The 21,912-nt window shown below is 36.8% G+C and overlaps 1 protein-coding gene across 1 annotated transcript in view; it reads right to left on the bottom strand.

Annotated features, from left to right (window-relative positions):
• GATAc (GATA transcription factor) overlaps positions 1–1,936 on the bottom strand; it is a 55,900-nt gene extending 53,964 nt beyond the window's left edge. The window contains exon 1 of the mRNA XM_011684973.2: positions 1,561–1,936. Coding sequence (XP_011683275.1) covers positions 1,561–1,875 — 315 coding nt within the window. The 5' untranslated portion in view covers positions 1,876–1,936. The remainder of the gene's footprint in view (positions 1–1,560) is intronic.
• Positions 1,937–21,912: the final 19,976 nt, after the last annotated feature.

A 21,912-nucleotide genomic window follows, 5' to 3' on the forward strand; every position in this document is an offset into this window, starting at 1 on the left:
ATAACAATAATAATAATAATAATAATAATAATAATAATAATATATGAGATTTATAATGCGCCGAATCCACTATAAATCAAAATATGGTCAAGGTGCACTCGTGAAACAACCAAACCCGACAAACGCAGAATGAGAAAGCTCATCAAAACAATTTTGATCTTTACCAGATCCAATCTTCTCTTTAAGATCCGGATTCATCATGACTTGTCATCATACATCAAGTGAACGGAGAAAATGATGGTACTTTGCTTACTGATTATCAATGCGGTCAGGGTTACTAGGTAGCTCGATAACACTCACTACTTCGTTAGAGTTGGAATATAATTAGAAATACTGGATCCCCGGCTTCATTTGCAATAATCATTATTTGGTTTTGAATATAGCCATAATGTGTTAATAAGCAGCAATAATGATTACATGATAAAAATAGATACACTAAAGCACAATTTAAACTGTATGCCGCGGCAACGATCGGATCTCAATATTCAAAATCAATTTTAAAAACTTGTATTTGTTTCACGCATTAAGTTTTTCCAAAATCTACTGAAATTCCCTGTAATCTAAATTTTGCAAGTTTAAAAAAAAGAAGACTATTTTTAAGGACATACAATTTTAAGATGGTTTGTCTATTATTAAAAGTTTCGTCATGAACTGTGTATTGGTCTGCATGTAAGTTCACTTACAAAACTATACTTTGCAGAAATCCATGATTCAAGGTATGGAACAAGTGGAATGAATGATTATAATATTCCAAGCATAGTATACAGATTTTCCTTTTACACAATTCCTAGTGATAAACTTCACTTTCGAATGGTTCAAAGAATACAAAACATCTTACACTTTACATAACATTCTATCCATTAAATTCAAGGAAATTAGATCTTTATACATTTTTTGTCTTGTGTTTAATATAAAGTCCTATATAATTATCATCATAAACAACTCGTTTCAGAATGTTTGATAACCTAACAGAAATGTATGATCCGATTCCGTTTGCAGTTCAAATCAAATATTATTTTGAAAGCTGTGTCCAATGAACCCCTTTGAACTATTGGAGTATAAAATAATATTTTCTTGATATTACATAAAGCGTAATTTTTTTTGAACCATCCCTTCGTAGAAATCAAATTTTAAAGTGCAAAATATCAAAATAATGTATAATTTTTTGTTTGCTTTGTTATTTTCTGCACAAAATATATGTTACTCATAATAATTGTGTCTGTATTGAGACCAACTAGTTCATTAGTCTCATCTATATCATATCATACATATTTTTCTAATATTTGGAAATAGTATTAATGTAACTTTTATAATCATGCATGTTTGCGTTTGAATTTACTGCGTTTGCAGATGCAATGCATACAAAAAAAACATTCCAGCCATTATCATAATAATAGCTAGAGTGTGGCACTTCATGAAAAGATGATAAAATGAAAATCTGATTGAGAAACAATCAAAGTCGTCACATAATTCTCATCTGTTATTTTTTTACAAATTTCTCTATGAGTCCAAGATGATGGTGTCATAGGACATGAAACTATCTTGTTTTAAGATTCTTACCTCATCATGATGCGAGACGCCATACTGTGATGGGTCACCCAGATGGAGAGGACCCACGGATGATGATGAGTGTGCGGACGGGATGCGATCCCCCGTAACTCCGGCGGTGGCGCCCGACAGAGAACCGTGATGGTGAGCGAGGCTGCCGTAGTGGCCGCTGGTATCCGTTGCTGACCCAGGTACTCCACCACCACCAACTCCACCACCACCAACACCGGTAGCCCCAGCAGGATGCTGACCACTACCGTTCCCATTCACACCACCACCGGCGCCATTGACCACCATCCAACGAGAAGAGTCACCCCCGACGTCCATCTCCAAGACGATCACAAACGATGACGACTTGCCGCGATCACGAATAGATGCAGGAGATCAAAATTTACCTACAAGAAATAAAAGAAGATAACAGAAGTTGGTAAAATATTTGATGAATATTGTAAACAGAGGGTAAAGGTTCAAAGAGATTAATTAGCATCCCACCATGAAGAGGATTTGTTCGCCCCTCATGTTGCTGTCTAAAAATAAACAATGTTCCATCCATGACTAAATACAGGAAAATCTTTCAAATCTTACTATTTACAAAAGAACTTTTGATGTGAGCCTCCTCCCTCTTCGTGCATTTGTGCACGACTCAACGCGACTGGGCCCACCACATAGCTTTAGAAAAGATTTCTCTGGGATTCGAAGATCTGTTTCGAAAATCTCCCCTTTCAGCTGCCGAATTAAGAGAAATTCGTCTCTGTTCGCGAGGGAGGAAGACAAACGAAGTGACACAAATCAATGTAATAAAAGTTCAAAAAACATAAATCGCAACGGCAAATTGGGAGGATATAAAATGTGTCAATTTCGAGTAACCTACAGAAATTGGGATTGCGTCAGCTGCATTGATGCGCCGTGAAACAGCTGAGTCGTGGATGGGAGGCATACTCGAGATTCGCATCGTCAGCCAAGGTTACAATTAAGTCTCTCCAAGTGTCAATATGATCAAGAGAGAGAGAGAGAGAGAGAGAATGAGAGAGGGGTAGAGAGAGGGAAAGGGGGAGCAGAGCAGTCAATCTTACCATACTCTGATCTTGAATGAAATTCCACGTTAACTACTTTCTCTTCGACCCAAGTACGATTCTATTTTTCATTTTCTTCTCCTTCTTTTCCTTCCTCTTTATCCATTTTCCTATTTTAATTTTGTACCTAAACATGTCCAAATGAGAGAAGGAGAGAAACATAATATTATATCCTTGGGATGGCATATTGAATTCTTCACTCGACCTCGTGATAAAACACAGTCAGGAAAAACAGGCCTAGCCAACGCAGCAGAGAGACATTGAAAAGAGATTTGCATAAATCTGATTTTCGGGGTAGATTTTCAACAAATTTCTGTTTTACGATTTCCGGAAAAAATAAAGTGCTCTATGAATATGGCTGATAAGGCCTAGAGTAATATCACTGTTTGCCGAGCTCTCTAAAAGGAATGACAATTTTACAGTCGCGCAATGTTGTTATTTTGAGCACAACCTACCGAATTTGCAAATGTGCAATTTTGAAGACACTACTACGATGTCGGCTTGACCTTGAACAAAGAGAATGTGACAGTCGACGGTCCCTCAAAGTTCTGGGTGAACGTCGGAAAAAAAAGCAATCACGATTTATATTTTGTAATAATGACGACCACTCCAGTGTCGATCCGATAATCATTGGAGAAATGAATGGTATAAACTTGAAGGGATGCAAAAGATGTGCGACCATTTGAAGACGAATAATGATTGAACCCCAGGTCCAAGTTGGAAGTAAAAAGCAACCCCAGCCGTCGGAGCGAGAAATCAAGACCCGACTCCCGAGACGCGAAACGAAACCGGAGATTACTCTTAAAAAACTTGGTTGTTACTTTATATAATTGAGTAAAGGTCTGTATTAATAGATCTATCCACAAAATTTAAATTATTTCCAACTTCTCAGTGGGGTAGAGGGAGAGAGAGGGAGAGAGGAAGGGAGAGTGTAGAGAGGGTGTTGCATATTGAGGATCCCTTGTGACTCCCGTACGGCCTTGGATAAGCTGGATTTGCGGGGCGCGTTTGAGAGCCTCCGGTTTCCGCTCCCTGTCATAATGTTTACCGAGCTCGCTCGAGAACGCCGTTCATTTACTGAGATGACTATGAAATCACAGCCGATGTCCAACGCAATCAGGGAGGCATGTCTCATGAACCGAATTCTACGACTGCTCCCACAAATTTTCCTCAATCCTCTTTTTTTTTAGGGGAGGTGCTTGCTACTTGTGCACTCCCTAGGCCATGCTTATATTTATCTCACTCTTATCCAGAGGCGGGCAATTACAGACGATTTGCTTGTCCGCATGTCCGCTCTGCGCGCGAAGACGACAGAGAGAGAGACAAACGGCGGGAGATGGGTACAACTAATGAGCTTTTGTAGTCTCTTTCCGTTATGAGGATACACGTGCGATTATGTTTGAGGTGCGATTAGTTTGCTGTAGCTCTCAAATCAGACAACATCCAGGGAATCTCATGTCTGCTGAGGGCCCTCCGTGCATGCATGGTGGATGTACAAGGGAGGGAAGAGGCGGGAAAACCCAAGTGTCAAACATGAAACGATCGCGTACAGAGCGCGGAGCGGAAACATTTGGAGTAGAGAGCCACAGGTTTAATCAACTTCGACAATGACATTGAAGATACATGCTAACATGTCGGGTATATGAACTGTGACTTCAATTAGAAGCGATGTTCATTGACATTGATGGAAGGAAATGAGAAAATGAAACAGAAACTCGCCCTATATATTCTTTCGAGTGTTATAGTATGTTTTTCCTTTATTTCTTAGATATAGAATAAATACATGTAAATGTACATTGTAGATGGAGATTCATGATTCATGGAGCGATTTGAAATGAGGCTGATAACAAAGCAAAATATGACCGGTACGGTGAAAGGGTCTAACCGTTCTCTCATGTTGACAATTGAGTGTGGAGTGGGTTGACATATCAGATGATTCAGCCAATTACTAAAAAGCACATCACTTGATGTGGGCTCTAAGTTTTATTTTCCATTTCCTCCCTTATTTCCATCATTGTTCACAATACCACCCTTATAAGCCATCTCATTTCTCCCATTTCTGCTGCTTATATACATCCACCAAATAAAATAGACTGACACATGCGAATATCAGGTATTTTCCTTTCTTGCCAATAACAGAAGGGGAGTTTGAATTCTAATCAGTTTTCTTTCTTCAACGGTTCAATTCTAAGGAAGAGAAAATAAACTCGTAAGACAGAGAGAGAAAAAAGTACCCCCTTTCAACTGGTTTTGTTTTCATTTCACATGCTTTAAAATCCTATTCTTCCCGTTGAAGCTGCGAATGAAAACTAGAAAGAGCAAACTTGTAAACAAAAAGAAAACTGGTACATCATCTCAAGTCTTGTTTCCATCTCCCCTGGTCTGCTGGTGGAAAGCATACACTCTTTACAATGCCAACAGTATGAAGACAATCACCGCGTTGCCGGTTTGACAGCTGGTTAAAGACACGCAGTCTTTGAACATTAATGATCGTAATTACGGTAAAGCCCCCCTTCCAACCTCTCCTCCTCCAGGTATTTTAATTCGATGATCTTCTTGCTATTATTACTGAGTTGGGGGTTCTCTCGTGGTAAATTACCGGCTGATTGCCGGGGAGATGAGCCGCCACGTGCCTATTAATTTGTGCAGCACGTCAGCCTAATGATTTATCTAGAGTAAATTGGGTTAGCGGCGATGTGTTGGCTCGTTATCACACCTTAACTGCCAGTTATAAATGTTACATACGGTGGAAGGTACATTAAAGGGGCAGTGTGGACCTACAGGAAAATTCCATACATCAAGGGAATGAATGTTGGAATATACTAGCGACTGTATTCTTGTTAAATTCGTAATTTGATCATGATAATAACTTTTTGTTCCTTGCTGTTATATCTTGTAGCATTGTTTATGTTTGATTTGGTTTGAATAAACTTTAACTTGAACTTGAACTTTTATATCTCTTTCGTATAAGGCATTATTCTGCATGTATTGTGAAGTCCATCAGAGAGGACTTAAAGCCGCCGGTTCCCCCTGTTTGTTTACTTACAAGCATACATGTGCTTTTTAATCATTGAGGTAAAACACTAAATCTTTAAACTATGAAATCTGTGATCAATCTTCACCTGCGTCAGTTATATATGTATTGTATTGATTAACGAATCACAAATATCATCCGATTCATGTTTATTTTTCGCAAGCAACGCAATACATGTATTAGAATGAATGAAGACGTCTTAATATGGTTTATATCATAGAGAAATACATAAACAGCAGAATTATGTTTATAGGAACCCATGTGAGAACAGTGGCATCATGTAAATGCTACTAAAATAGGCTTTCCGCCATAATATCTATATATCTATATAAATATATTTATGATTAACCATGTATGTTTTAACACACAAACAAATTCAACTATAACTGTAAGTGATTCGCTTTTAACGAAAATGTAAAATCTGAAGCAAAATGGGCATAGGCCCTAGCCCATCCATTAGAAATAACGTTAGAGTATAAAAGGAAAGCTTTTTTCTAGTTTCTTTTTTCAGTCTTTGCAGAATACTTTCAAGTGACTGAAGTAATAAAAAGAAAAATATACAATAAAATATATACTAACCTCTATACCCAAGATAACAACAGAGGTCCGAATTACTAATGCTCTTTACACGATACCCACCGATGATACGGACTGTCGCCTAATAAATATAGAGGTACTTTTAAAATAATATGTCAGTTAGCAATTCCCACGTAGAAATCAAAGTCGAATGTTTATTCAAATTTATCACAAACCTATTGCAATATGCACAACCAGTGATCAGTTCCCTGAATCATGCGATAGAAAATATTCGAAGTACAAGTTCCAATAATAACTGTCACCAATATTGTCCGAAAACTTGAACTTATCTCAAAAGAAAGTTTGCAAAGCCATATGATATCGCATACAGTAGTGTGAAATTAAGAAGAACAACGTTACAAATGACAACATGTCTACATTCTAGTTCTCCTATGGGTGTTACTACTGGATCTACGCTTTAATAAGGGGCTGACAAGTGACAACCAATACTACAAGCATCACAACAAGTTGGTCCATGTGGACCCGAGACTAGACCAGTCATCCCCCTACCCCGCCCGGGACCAGTCTCCCAGCTCTGGGTCTAAACCTGGCGCCGAGGAGCTCCAATCCGCAGACTTAGTCAAGTTAAAGTTATGGAAAGCCACACTAATGACCAATCGAATGCCCCATTATGGATCGCCAATTGACAACCAGTCCGCGGAGATACCCAGCGTGACAAGACGAGAAATCCCACCACTTCCAAATATTTCACGCCCACGACAAATCCCCCAAACTCAGCCCAGTTCGTATAAGCCCCGATGATGTACATGCACCCATTTGTCAACTCGTACCCATCTGAGACTCCCAAAATTGTTTTCAGCGCGACGCCCGATTGTTTTAACTTTCTTGCTCAAGTAAGAAAAATGAGCGGGAACCTGAGCATTCTGCAGAGTGAATGAAAAATTGCATCACCATGACAACGGTGTGCACTTCTCGCAAGAGACTTTCGGTTGTACGCCAGCTGTCAGATCTTTCCCGCCCTCAGCAGCTCAACAAAGATTTTCGTCTTCTTTTCATTTTTTTCTTCTTTCATAAGCGCCAAAACATGCCTGACTGTCAAATGTATAAGTGTTACCACCAGTCACTGTTTCTCTATACAAACTTACTTTCAACAGGCTTGAATTTTGACAGCTAATGTAAAACTTCATTACGAGATAGTCTCTACATTCGTTTGACTTTGCAGGAGAAATGGGGAGAGAAAATAGAGGAGGGGGTGGAATCCATATTTTGGTGAAAGTGTAAGTATCATGAAATCTTTGGCTAATCCTACTCATTTTGTGGCTGATCTGCTACCATCATCCCCTTCAATCCTTCCTGAGGTGCAGAGGGAGAAAGAGCAAGAAAGCTCGTATAGCGGGGCGGTGTCGCCTCGGGGTGTATGGGGTGTCGGGTGGCCCGGGGGAACATCGTCTACCAACCCCTTTAGCTTTGTGGCTTCGATTTATTGAATTCATTCTCCCTCTCCCCTTGTGCTTAGACGATTGCCTCTCCGATCCGCCTAATTACAAACCCCACAAAAATCATATTTCGCGCAGTGCACGTGCTTCTTTTTTCCCCTTCGCGTCGTGTTTCTCTCCTCCTTTTCGCTCTCCTCCATATTCGCCTGGTTTTACACACCTCAAGACGACCGAGACAATGGAACACCAGTTGCAATCTGGAACACTAGAACATGAGAACACTTTGGTTTGGGAATGGGGGACTGCGGTCTTATAAACACTCAAGTACCAGAAAATTAGGAGGATTTCTCTTTTCTACAATTCGCATTATGACTTCTGTCCATCCGTTTCTGAGATGTTAGACTGGTGTGTATGAATAAAACATGACGACTGGGCCGTGTGTTAACCGCGCAGACTGTTCATTCAATAAAAAGAAGAAATGAAAAGAAGAATCACCAAAATTAAGATTTGACTGGTAGAGAAGAATGTCATGTTTGGTCACTTCATGTTCGTTGCGGTTGTAATTGCCGTATCAATGGGCAATATGGCGCCACATTTTAAATATATAATGTTTCATAACGGCATCTTGAAACTAAGCTCCTCTAAATGTAAACTCAATGTAATATTATAGTATGAGTGACATTTTGATTCATTTCTAGAAATCTACTGTCTCCTATTCTTGATTTCTAGAATCGGAATCTAGATTGCTTGTTCAACGACAATGTATATCTTCCCACCTCTCTCTCTCTCTCTCTCTCTCTCTCTCTCTCTCTCTTCCTCCCTTTAATGTCTCCATTTAGCCTTCTCTCTCAATCGCTTCCTCCATCTCTCAACAAGAGATATCCCATGGAACCTTTTCGAATCCTAAGATCTTGTCTCTTTATTATAACTTTTAAAATATAAACACATTTAATAAGTCATGTGAGCAAAAATTCAAAAACAATTAATCAATTATAATACGTTTCTCCTCCGAATCATTTAAAAAAAAATAAAAAAATAGTACCAGTCACAATTCTCTTTGCCATCTAATATGCTTTCTATTGTTGTTAATGTTGCTTTTAAATTGAACATGAATTAATAATGTTACGACACGTTAAATGGCACTCTCTAGAGATTGCCAAATTTACAAGATTGCATGACCACAAAATGGTATACCGTTTATACATGTACAAAATTTTGTAGTCATTGAAACTTACTCTCGAGACACACGATATTCCGTCACCCCAGAAGTAGGTCAATCGTGAAACTTTTTCTCCCGCCATTTAACACAGCATCCTTCACCATTGTTACGTCACAATAATGCTAAGGTTCAATAACATATCCGATAAATTGGTGAACACCAGTCGCTGGTGTATGAAATATTATATTATCATGTTGATAGAAGTGATGATGTGTGTCGAAATGGTGTGAATAACCTCGCGTTCAGTGACCCGTAGCCCAGCCATTTCATGGGCTAGGCCCCCTGCTGGACCCCTACCCCAGGGAAAGGGTATTTCTACTGTATTTGAATGAAACACAAAAACAAATAATAACACCGGGGAACCGTGTACGGAGTTGAGCTAGGATTTATGCTGCTCGTTTGTTTTGACGATGTTTGATGGAAAATCTAACATGATCGAACCTTTGGCAATGTTTGAACAACATTAAAGGACCCACGCATTCAAAGCCGTCAAATATATAAGTTTATAATGACAGGTGAAAACTGAAAAGAGTCTGAGAATGGTCAAGTGTGTTCAGATCGACCATTTTACCACCATCGAATTTTTTGTTCATGAACATAATGAAAGCGATGTAAAAACTGTTAATGTATTCTGGTTCTAAGACTTGTCGATCTCAATGATTAACTTACACATTTCCAAATAGTGGCCTTTAAATTTGCCTCATATCAGTTCAGTCTTGTAAAAGTCACGGTTGGTATTATAAGCAATGTTAAGGACAACCCATTAGTAATTTTCCTAAGTTTGATAAACTATTAAGATAAAAAATCGTAACATGACAACAGATGGCGTTAGCTAGCTTGGCTTTTGATGACTGTTCCTCTCGTGCAATCACGTGACAGTCATTCTTATCAACTGAGTACGTTAGATCTCGTGATGACTTTTCTTCTTCAACACATTTCCCCCAAATTTCGACTAATTTGCCTTAAATTGTAAAATGTGTTAAAGTGGAAGGGCGATCAACAACGCTGTAGAAGAAACAAGAAGAAACCGACTCTAATGAACAGTTTTTGAATGGACTCGGGCATGAATGCCTATTTTATATTGAGTTCATAGTGGTTATAGAACACCACCTCTAGACTAGCTGACCAACATCACTGAAGGCAGTAGAAGAGGATGTCATCATTTCGATTTGGAGAATATCATTCAAAATAGTATGTTTTTTGGGGTGAGGTATCTATGAAAAAAATATTTTGGGTGACAAAGAGAATAACTGTCATCATTTGGTACTGTACTTATTTTGTTTCAAGGATAATTAATAATAGGTTGATAATTTTGTTAGAATATTTGTCTGATTAAGTTATCAATTTGAATTTGATGATTTAAACGTCGGATATTATATCTTCTTTTAACCAGTCAGTTCAGCATACATTTCAATGAAATGTGGCCTGTGAATAGATCAAATAGCACGCACACAATATCGGTCAGCGCCACGGAGAATATGCAAGAATATTTCACGTGGACTAGAATCGAAGAAATATATTAATAGCCCCCTCTTCGTCAGGAATTCAATGTAAATCCACAAAACTCTGAAAAAAGACATTAATTTAAAAATTATTTTGTGGAAATAATCGATAATTGTGGCAATATAATAATCATGTAGGCCAATTGATAAATATATAAACAAAGTTAAATCACACTTTGAATCCTCGATATTCCTCGTCTAATTTTGAGATGAGATGTTGATTTTAGAGAAAAATACCCCAATGCCCCAGTACATGTGATGGCGAATATGTAATACTATCTGCACTGATTAATTATGGACGTATCAGTCTACTATACTGTCTTTCTATTATTTTGAATATTTAATGTCATATTTTGTGAGAATGGCTGTGAAGGTAGAGAGAAAGAAGAAAAATAATCCCAAAGTGACGCACAAGACACGAGGCATTAACGTCATCCCGACTCTCGTTAAAAGCTTTCTATGTCACGTGAAGACTGGACAGATTATTCCAACCGATAACTTGCCATGTTTCTTCATTACCTATTCCATAATCTTACATGACACACTTGTTTGTTGCAATTAAAGGAGAAACTTATAGCGACAAAACTCTATTTGCGCTCATGAATTTAACATCCACTTAACGAGACCATGGACCTTACCCGAGACCAATGCATTTTGCAGCCGCGATGCTCTAATCTGATTCTGGACGAAGATTTTTATCACAATTTTGAAATAAATTTGAATGGTCCGTTGGAGAAATTATACGTTTGTAATTAGAATTTACAGTTATTGTTTATGATCTAGCTTGCATGTGCTTCGTTCAATGATTTTGCAATTCAAATAATTTTAGGACAATAACATCACACAATATACAGTTCAACCAAGGTACGTTCCATGTTTTGATGTCTTTCGCATTGTTTCTAAAAAACGCAAAATAGGAATTTGCTTATTCGGCTAGCTCACACTTTATCGTTCTTGTTACATTAGTTTGTTTATAGGTTTTTGTTTGCTGTTCAAAATACATCAAGCAATATAAGAATATGATAAACACCACGCTCAGAATGGTCAACGTAGAATATCATAGTTAATTTCATAAGTTACCACTAGGCCTCTTACTATAACTGTCATCTTAAGTAGAATTACTTTTAAATGTTCACATAGAATGCCAACTGTTATCAAGAAAAGAAAATGCTGTGAAAAGGAAACAACAACTAATATATCAGTCAAGAATAGAACTCATACTTACAGTTTTTCAATGCCAATAATAACACCCGATGTTCTATTAATCTCTTGATGTATACAATTGCATGGGCACAGAATGAAAATAAATGTTTAAATTCCTGAAATGATTTCACACACTCAAGACATAACTTGCGGTCTTCTCGAGAGCCCTATACATACACTTTAGGGTAGTGGTGAATTGAAACAATGCTACGCATCTTTAATTTGAGCGCTCATCATGAACAAAAATCACCGGAGATGAATTTCAGGTCTGTTTACTCTGTAATTGTTCATTAATTAGGTCTTTAACTAATCATGGTTTATTACTGGCCGTTATGTTTACCGAGTCCGAAACTATAAGTAAACCACTAGCGGACATGGAAGAAAGACGAATGCGAGATTGAGATTAGCAGGGTGATTCATGAAGTCAAATAAGTTTAATGAAATGTATACAATGAAATTAAATCAATTTAGATGGATGTTTGATTGTATGTTCAGATTTTGGTACAAAAAAGTACCTCTCAATGTATTTTAATATTTTGCCGTCAAGATAACATTAACAGCCACAATTACAGACTCTGAAAATACACAATAATAAGTTAGCGAGACATATGGGATTGCTAGCATATAATAAACACTAAAAACTATTCCAATTGTATCTCTTTCCTTTAAACAAACTATTGCGGATTTTAATGCAGCAAAACACCTTTTTTATATTGAAAAATGGTTGAAGTCACTTCTCATAATTGCCTACGATTACAACTGCATTATACGAGATGATTAATGTCAATTGAATTTAGGAGCGAAACAAGCTTAGTGACAACTCATCCAAATCGTCTCGGATGAGAGAACTAAACTCCGCACGCTTCAATCATCCACGCGAGATGATTATGCAAATCCAAAAGCAAGAAGGAGCAAAGATAGGGGAAGGATGCGGAGAAATTGAAACTGAAGGTTTTCAGCGATTCCACAATTGCTTTTTCCCCCTTTCCCTTGTCGACTTTCAAGGACCACCCCTGTTTGTTGATCTACTACATCTCCTTCAAAAAAAGTCCAAATGCCCCCATTGTTTTTTTTTAATTGTTCATTTTGTTCTCTCCATTTTTTTTATACTCACAAGAAGCCTCTGACTCTCATCCTATCTCAAAGCATCTCTATTGCTCCTTCTCTTCTATTTCTCTCCCTCTCTCTCTCTCTCTCTCTCTCTCTTCCCATGGACCTTATAGTTTCATGCTCTTTACCACTCTCCTTGCTATCTTCTTATATCTGTTTCTCTCTCTCTCTCTTTATCTCTCTCTCTCTCTCTCTTTATCTCTCTCTCTCTCCCTCTCTCCCTCTCTCTCTCTCTCTCTCTCTATCTCCCCTTGCCCATATTCCTCTATCTCTCTTTCTTTCTATATTGCTCCTGCTCTCTATCTTTATCTATCTCTCCCCTCTCTTCTTCTCTTCACCTCGCTTTTTCATGATTCCTATTCCCGCTATCTCTGTTTTAATCTGGTTTTCTGCATGTAAATTTCTCCATTTCCAAACCTCTTCGGCATTATGTATGCAACACCGAAGCTTGCCGTCAGCAGAAATACTATCAAAAGTACATCAAAGGAGCAAATTTGTTCAGTTTTGGGGAAAAAGCAATAACGATCGTCCTTCATATTTCTACCTGATGAAGACAATGACAGTAATGGCTAAAGAGGACATTGGTCGTGCAGGTTCATACCAGCCCGGTGCATAATTTATGGAAGCTACTATATCTGATTTAGTTTAATTTCCTTACTTTAGTAATAATAATCTTTTTTTTTTTTTTTTTCGTTTTTATTTTTATTTTTTTATTTTCCTGAAGGTCGAATTTCCGCTGAGAGCCAGAAGAATATTAAATTTTTGTTGGTGTATATAATATCTGTAAGGCCATTCCCACTCTTAACGGGCGATATTATACAACGGACACTATTTGTAATGATTGTACATGTATTTGTTTGAATCTACGAGGAAACCGTACATGAATTAGTTTTGTTTTATGTATACAAAAATGTTGATATAATAGGAAATGAAATATCTCCAACTATAAAAAGCATTGCTTATCCCGCTTACACAGAGATGAAACCGTTCAAATTTAAATGTTGCAACCAATTTCACCAAAGGCAATCATACTACACGTAATACTTAATATTCAATTTCACAAACATGATTACCACTATATTTACTTTCATTTTCATTTCATCCGTCTATGCTATTTAGGTATGTTTCTGATATGCAGCTTTATCAATTAGCTTTCTTTTTCTTGCACTATCGAATACCAATAGTTCGAAAGCGGTTACCGTAAAAAAATTTAAAAAAATAACTTTCCAATTATAATTTTAAAAATATATTTGTAAACGATCGATAAAAAGGCATAATTTTTAATTGAAATAGTAACTATTTCAAGTGGCAGAAGCATGTACAATTTGCTTTTTCTTCGAAAATCCTTTAAAAAGTCTCTGCGACTATCACCTTTGTACTTGCCCCTACGCCTCCGCAATGCCTGGCTCGAATAGCAGTCCCTAGCAACTCGCCATGAATAAAGAAAGGTCTTTGGATCACCCGATTAATCTCTGATAGCCAAATGGAGCTTTATACGATCTCTTTCCAATTCAAAGCTTATAGGTCCTGATAAATCCTGCGATATTCCACCTCAGCATCGGACCAGAAGACTGTTTTGGCTCGAGATGGCAAGGAAAAGGCCATTCAATGTTTTCGTTTGCATATATTTGATTTTGTCCTGAGATCTTTGCGCCCGAATGAAATACCCCGTTTACCGTATCACCGTCTTTATCGACAAAACAATTACAGATAAGATAAGAATGTTAGCATACCTCAAGTATACTTCAACAACTTCCATGCGTAAGTAACAAACACAGCAATATTTACGCATTTCTTTTTTCCAGTCTTGTTTTAAAACAATCCTTTTCTCCATCACGCAATCTCTGTGACAATTGTATTACTTTACAACATTGCTTGAGCGTGGTATTAATGTATATTTAGTCATCAATTTCTTTATCTTCCATTGTAATACAAATATTTTCAATTTTACTAAATTTATTTTAAAAAAGTAAAATAAAATCTTATTTAAGAAACCCATATTGAAACATAAATTATAGAAAGGATACTCATGTGAAAATTGTACCTTGAAGTTTATTGGCTATCTCTATTCTCCGTAAATATGCAGATGGAACTAAAAAGTGTTTAACATATACTAAAAGTGTTGTATCTTAATGTATCTTAATTTACAGATCTCAATTTTTATTAATGGACTAACTATAATCATTATAAAGGTTCCACACATCTCAAAGACTATGCAATGAAAGATCTGATATCTTTTAAATGGTGCAAGTTAATACATTGCAGTCTGCTGAGTACTGACCGTCCCATGATTTGAAAGGTCACCATGACTCTTGTTAACGTGACGTATTTTTCTTCATTCTATCCTGTCTGTTAATATTAAGTTATAATTTCCTCCACCCATTTCATGTAATAACTATGATATGACAAGTCCTGTTTTCTCTTCATTGACACGACACCAGTTGTTATCAAAGCAAATCGTGATAAGAACGCGATAAGACATACTAACATCTGATTAATGATTAGTTGGATATTGGACGAGTCATTGTGGTCGCACTGATATATTTGTACTAAGTAGTGCGCGCACACTCTGGACCGGTTTGCTTCAGGCCAAGATCCAGACAAATTGTATCTAATGTAGTTCTCTAAAATAGGTCACATCTTTTTATTCATGTATATAGTTTTATCTGTTTTTTGTATCGTCACTTTGAAATGAAGATTGACACACGAACAAATAGGCACGTGAAAAAGCGAAAAAAGGATTTATTGAAAACAATATTGAAGGTTTAAAATTCAAATATATTCAAAGAATGTGAACATATAAGTAATAGGAAAGTAACATAGATAAAGTTAGGAGAACATGATTATAACATTTTATTCTTGATTTCGTTGTGTTTTTTGTTTTTATTGCTGTTTATGTTTTTCTTGCTGACTAAAGTGGTATGGAATAGTCACATGAATTATAAAGTTGTGTTCGTATTTTGTTCTACCCAAGTTTGTTTCGCTTATTTGCATCGCAGAAATTCTATTAAAAAAATGTTTTAATAATCCTTTTCTCTTTCTCCACGGCTTGATTTATCCAGCTGCTTAGCTAACGGATATATTCCACCAAGCTATCGTTCATATTTTAATCCCCTCCTTTCTTTTCTTTCTAATTCGAGCAAACGGTAACAGAACTGCGGTAGGTAATAGTTTACTTTTGCCTTCTGTGGTGTCGGCATCTTTTAATATTTCCATTTAATTTCATCCTTTGTGGTCTCATTCAGAGAGTCTTTATCCTGCATGAAAGCTTAGCAGTCCAATGTGTGATCGCGATTACTCTGATATGCTTCATATTATTCACCACGGTTCTTTTTAAGTCACGCGGTATACTCACACGTTAAATGACTCCCCGAAGAAAGAAACCATCTACAATTGACGAAGTTTTTCTGTCCCAAAAATTCAACAAAAACAGCATCTATGATAACATCTACCGCACTGGTTTTGTGTGTGCGGCCCAACGTGAAGGGAAAAAATGCAAATCAAATATATTAGCGCTGATAGGAGGTTTATGTGCGAGTAAAACCTGAAAAGTATTCAAACTTTGATTCAATAACATATGCTTTGTAAGTCACCTATCAGGGTGGAGCAAAATAGAACTCATCTCATCTTTTGGTCCTCATCATAATCATGTCAATGACCTTATACCATTTCGATTCGTTTTCGGTTACTCTTTTATTTTCCCTGCCTGTGATTTGATGGCCTACACCAAGAGGATTTTCCCACATGAGAGATAAAGTTTAATAATTTCTTTCATATTCTATGCCATACTAGGTCCGATTATCATTGTTTGTCAGCTTTTCGAAATAGGGTAAATGAAATGAAGAAACCGTTACAACTATCTCTTTAGTAGGCTTAATGAGATATCAGTGTACTCACGATATTATTGGTCTACAGAAAATAATAAATAGCCTGCAATTTTAGAGTTTTTGATAAACTTTTTTTTCTCTTCATTTTGCCACTGTGACTCTTGTTTCTCTACTCTTTAAAAAATTATAATTAGTATCTTTGAAGAAAGAGTGTCATTAGAGTCGAAATGTTCAGTACAGGAAAACATTCCTTCGAATCATATCTATTTCACGAAATTCGATGGTTGATAAAAAAAAAAAAAAATTTTTTATAGAAGTTAAAATCTTTCCAAGCAAACTCTAAAAGGTAGAAAATCTAATCCCCAGGGTAAAACTTGTATTGATACAAAACGGGTAAGGTACATCATGACGAGGGATCTGAGCAATAATGTTACTGATTTCCTTTATGATCTTCTTCCCTTGTAACTATAGGATAACTGAAAGAGTTAGTGAAAGACACTCCTGCGGGTAATAAACTGAATAAACGAAATCAGACGACTTTGTTTTAAGAGCTGAAAAGAAATAAGCTCCCTCTTCCAATGTAGCTGCCTTTTAATTGATTTAAATTTAGTATCTTTAATGAGAATAAAAACGAGCCTAAATCTAGATGTGGAAACATGATACTTCCTATACATTTAGATCATTTAGTTGATTTGTTGTACTGTTTTATAAAGATTTGAAATCGTAATCTCTTTTTCCGGAATTGGTAACCAAAAGAAAAGGGTATAATCTTGACATGTACATTGCTCTTTGGCAGGACCAGGTGGTGATTTATTATTACCTCTATTACATCCGCAGATGATTCTTTTCATATCTTTTTAGCGATCGTTGTGACAACCAGATAATTAATGGCCCTTACAAATATTAGAACGGTCATTACAAACCAAACTAAAGGTGAACAACCACCTTTGAATAAATAACCCAAATGGTATAACTAAAACACTATTTTGTCACATTTGGTTTGCGGAGCATGAAATTAATAGATTCCTTCATTGGTCAGAAGATAAAAGGCCTAGCTTTCTAAACTGATGTGCTTTTAGAGAGGGAGATATGAAGGGGTGGAGGTATCTAAGTGGATAATAAACGACCTAAACAAAACGAGGAAGCTCGTAATTAGTTCTGATTCATTTATGAAGATACCACATGAACCGCTTAACTGGTTCTCTTTTCAAGACTGATCCATGATTACACGCAATACAGCCTTTGACCGTTTGCTGATTCGCTAAGACTTTCAAAGAGGTATCAGGGTAAGAAATGAACATAGAATACTATAATAATTGGTATAATGCTAGAAGATGAGATCTGAAAAGTCCTAAATGAAAAAAATATGAAAGCAAACTACATGCAAAGACATAAATAGATGAGCCATGTCTCTCCCTGTATTACTCAAATGAGCCATCTCTCTCCCTGTATTACTCAAGTGATGAGTAGTAATAAGTCAGAAAGAAAACACATCTTTAGGAGATAAAAAAAACAAAGGGAGGCAAGCGTGTATACAAAATCAATTTACCCTCCAACTATACCATTTTCATTCAAGAGGAAATTAAAAGGGGTGGGAAATCGCTGTTATATCCCAACCACGACTGCCTATTAAGTATCTATTATTATTTGATTTATCGTCATCTATTTTCCCCTCAAATCTTCTTTCCCACTGCCTAAAAAAAATAGGACAAGGATCAATAAACCATCACTAGATGTCATTGTTGCTGGTGTTTATCGCCACATCCATTTGATTATTTTTGTCTTTTCAATATTTGTGGTTTTCACGACGCAGTGAGTGGAGTTCCGCTCGTGAGATCGACCCGACAGCAATGTAATAAACACACTAACAAACACGCACACACACACAACACACACGCACACACACGCAGATACGCACACACGCTAAAACACACTCATCGGCGAACCCTCAGTGACCCGTCAGCGATGGATAGATAAATGACAATAGCGCGTGAATCTCTTTACACCGCTTGGCTGAATGAAAAATTAAATATCATGACAAGGGAATTGAAAACTTGTTTTGAAAGATGCCGCGCCAGTACTCGCAGGTGAGGTCTGTGAACGGTAAATGTTGCAAAATAATATGATTAACTTCACAATGGACGAAGAACGCACAGGTGTGCTTTTGAGGGAATCAAATTAGGGATCTATTATCACTAAAGTCTATTCAGCAGGGAGAGGACATTAAACCTGCTGAGAAAAGTCATGGGCGAGTGGCAACAATTTGCTAGGACTTTAGAAAACTCTACCATAGATGAGAGAGAGATGATTCATACGAGATAGCAGCTCAAGCCTGCGGGTGATCCTCTACAATGATCATGATCTATACATGTTTCGCCAACTGTTATCAATGTATTACTGACATGTTAGTGCAACAGTTATAAAGATAAATCAAAGCATAGACTTTAAAGGGATGTGAATGCGAGGGACCTTAACATAATGCATGAGCTTGATACAGGATTAAGCCTGCGAACTTACAGCAATTACAAACGATGTTCCTGATGTATAAATGTGAGGAAGTTCATGAACTATAACATTGAAAATAAAAAAGCTGAATAAAATAAACCTGTTAGCATTGTTCGGTAGATACAGTAAGGGAATGTAAAGAGTGGACGTCAACTTTTGATGTTGATTTTGAAGCTTGTTTTAATGTTCAGTCTTGCCCCGGTTCTAAATTTCTTTCCAGGAATGCTGAGTAAATATTTGTGTTGAATAAATACTGATATTGATAACAAGAATGTGAAACAAGGGTCGCAAATGGGAACGAGGGTATGCCGAAGAGAAAGAGAGAGGGAGAACGAGAGAGAGATAGAGAGAGAGAGAGAGAGAGAGAGAATGTGAAAAATACCTGAGAGGCTTATTAAAGTACCATTTGCAATTTCATCAAGGCACTTGATTGACAAGGTTTTTTTCCTAACAAATAACAACTAAAAGTCACACACACACACAAACAAAAATTGTTATTATAATCATTATTATCATTAGTATTCTACTTTCCAGTTACATTTTGAAATTATAACTCCAGACTTCCCGCTTCTTTTAAATAGGATTAAATGCGTGTTGTGGTGGATAATTATTCATGGATATACCGTAAAATTAAATGGGACAATTGAGAAACATCAGTTAAGTCATGGACCAATATACAATGTTCATCACGTCCATGAACAAATTTATATTTTCATTAGTATGTAGAAGTCATAATGCATTTCGAGTTGTCAGATAATATATTTATAACTTCTTTAGAAATTAAGAAATCAATGATTTCTTAATTTCTAAAGAAGTTATAAATATATTATTTGTTTATGACACAATCAAATAATAAATGTGTAGATTGCAGTCACTCCTTTAAATAATGCTTTTTAAAAGAACGTTGAATAATTATGAATTTATTTCGTATTATTTTTTTTTACTGACTTTATTATTTCACCATTCTGCAAAAAAACCACGCCATATAATAATGAAGATTTTACTTTATTCTAGATATTTTGTCACTTACAAAGCAAACAAATCTGGTTGTTATAAACTAACTTAGTGTGATCATTTTGTTCCTTAGGACATTGATCGATAAGTTTATCATGACATAATTTACAACTATTTGCCAATCATTATATTGATCATATCCTTCACATATAATTTCAATGTATACAATTATAAAGTAGATTTGTGCAAATATTAAAGAAATGAGAGTAAATCTGCCTGAAGAGAAGGAAAAATTGCTTATAGACAGATTTAAGAAGGCCGTAACACGAAAACAAGAACATAATATTGATAAAGAAAAATCACAATTGCACAGTTTTTTTGCGACATCCTTATGTTTCGAAGCAATAACAATGTCCAACTTTTAAAAGGTAAGCTATCGTTATAACCATTAGTGTTTAAATGAAGCTACATGTACGTATATTGTACGGTACACTGTGTTTGCCCAAGACTCGTGTAAAATCATAAAAACATTTTATTCTCCTCTATAATCCTTTGATGTTACTAGTGACAGGATAAATGTACCTTTGTATTTCTAAAAAAAATACACTATTGTATGAATGACAAGGTGTCTGTCTGTTCGCCCTGGTTACATAAAGGTAAATAGACGGGTAAATTAAATTCACCAACATTTTACAATGCCGAAAGCACGTTTTAAAATTTCTTTGTTTTAAATTTAGTTTACATAGGTAATGTTAAACATAATTCCCGGAAGGTTTACAAGAGAATGTCGGTCGCTTTCAAAACTCGAAACATTACCATGTCACTGAGCGGACATGATGTCCTACCATATGACATAATTTCGTCCTCGTTCAAAGATTAACTTTTTAAGAAAGAAATATCTTGGGAATCAATGACCTGTAAGAGCACTCTATATGCTTTTAGTATTTAAATCCCCTACAATAATACGACAGGCCGGACATATGTGTCTTCTGCTGGCAGGAACAACGATAATAAAAAGAAAAAACGTGGAGTACGCGCAGGTCAGCAAATTGGGATGAAGGGGAACATTTTGACATGACCGCCCGGGGCGCAGTGGCTACGGTTGCTCAGAGCGGTCCCATCACGCCATTATCGCTGCAGATTTTCCACACTGAACTACTCAAAACAAACGCTGCTCAGATCCACTTCTTCCTAACCCTCTTATTTCTCTCCATCAAAATGCGCTCTCGGGTGAAGACAAGACGATGGAGTGGATGACAGAAAGGGGGCGGGAAACGCTCGTGGGATTTCAGGAATGAAAATTGAATAGTGAGATAGGTATTATGAAACAACACGTTTTCTGCAAATTACGCCACACTGTTTCCGCACAAAGGCAACGCGACCGGCGTAAATAATTATGAAAACATCGCGCCCGAGACGGGGGCTGCCAAATGCGAACCGAACGAGCTAAGAATGATGCCGTGAAGGAATAGTATTCACAAAATGTTTTTATTCCCTCTTGACGATTCTTGACGGTTTTAGCCGTAAAATATACAGTATCATTACGCCATTATGAAGCCTTTAGAAGGAGCTAACACCAGTTACATCAGACGTACATGCCAAAGAATCTTGCGGTTACAAGCTCGCTTCGTCGCCTGCTCGATGCGATGGTGCGAGCAATGTTCGGTAGCAGAAATGGTTCTATACTCCCTGGAGACGAGGCACTGGTTGTGCCTATAGAGGAAGGCTTGGTAGATACTCGCCGTCCTTAAGCTGCATCCTGCTGTGGGATGGAACTTACTTGCACTTATCTTCTCTTCCATCTCCTGTCAAATATCTTTTAACGATCTTACAATATCCATCAGGCACAATTTCCAATTCTGTCTTTTAAGTTTCCAATCCACCTTCGACATTCTGATTTTGAACCATGGAGAGTTTTTGAATTTCTTTACAGAAATTGTGGTTACAGTTTATTTCATTTGTTT

Source organism: Strongylocentrotus purpuratus, unplaced genomic scaffold (assembly GCF_000002235.5).
Source record: "Strongylocentrotus purpuratus isolate Spur 01 unplaced genomic scaffold, Spur_5.0 spur5_scaffold_6, whole genome shotgun sequence".
NCBI classification, from domain to species: Eukaryota; Metazoa; Echinodermata; class Echinoidea; order Camarodonta; family Strongylocentrotidae; genus Strongylocentrotus; species Strongylocentrotus purpuratus.